Genomic DNA, 419 nt, shown 5'->3' with positions numbered 1-419 from the left:
TGGAGGAGGCGAAGACGCAGGTGGAGCACAGCCTGGAGGCGGTGACGACGGAGCGCGACGGGCTGCAGGAGCGCCTGGCCACCACGACTGATACGTTGAGTAGGCAGCTGCATGAGGTGGAGGAGGCGAAGACGCAGGTGGAGCACAGCCTGGAGGCGGTGACGACGGAGCGCGACGGGCTGCAGGAGCGCCTGGCCACCACGACTGATACGTTGAGTAGGCAGCTGCGTGAGGTGGAGGAGGCGAAGACGCAGGTGGAGCACAGCCTGGAGGCGGTGACGACGGAGCGCGACGGGCTGCAGGAGCGCCTGGCCACCACGACTGATACGTTGAGCAGGCAGCTGCATGAGGTGGAGGAGGCGAAGACGACGAGGTGGAGCACAGCCTGGAGCGGTGACGACGGAGCGCGACGGGCTGGC

The 419-nt window shown here is 67.8% G+C and overlaps 1 protein-coding gene across 1 annotated transcript; it reads left to right on the top strand.

Annotated features, from left to right (window-relative positions):
• TraAM80_09778 (kinesin-like protein) lies at nucleotides 1-419 on the top strand (the record flags this gene model as incomplete). Its single annotated transcript, XM_029386442.1, has 1 exon — nucleotides 1-419. A coding segment is annotated over one exon (419 nt), but the record flags the coding sequence as incomplete, so codon positions are not given.

This window comes from Trypanosoma rangeli (genome assembly GCF_003719475.1).
Source record: "Trypanosoma rangeli strain AM80 chromosome Unknown Tra_15.4_contig_00677, whole genome shotgun sequence".
Taxonomy (NCBI): Eukaryota; Euglenozoa; class Kinetoplastea; order Trypanosomatida; family Trypanosomatidae; genus Trypanosoma; species Trypanosoma rangeli.
The sequence above is the reverse complement of the archived record's forward strand: the minus strand, read 5'-3'. Positions and strand labels throughout refer to the sequence as shown.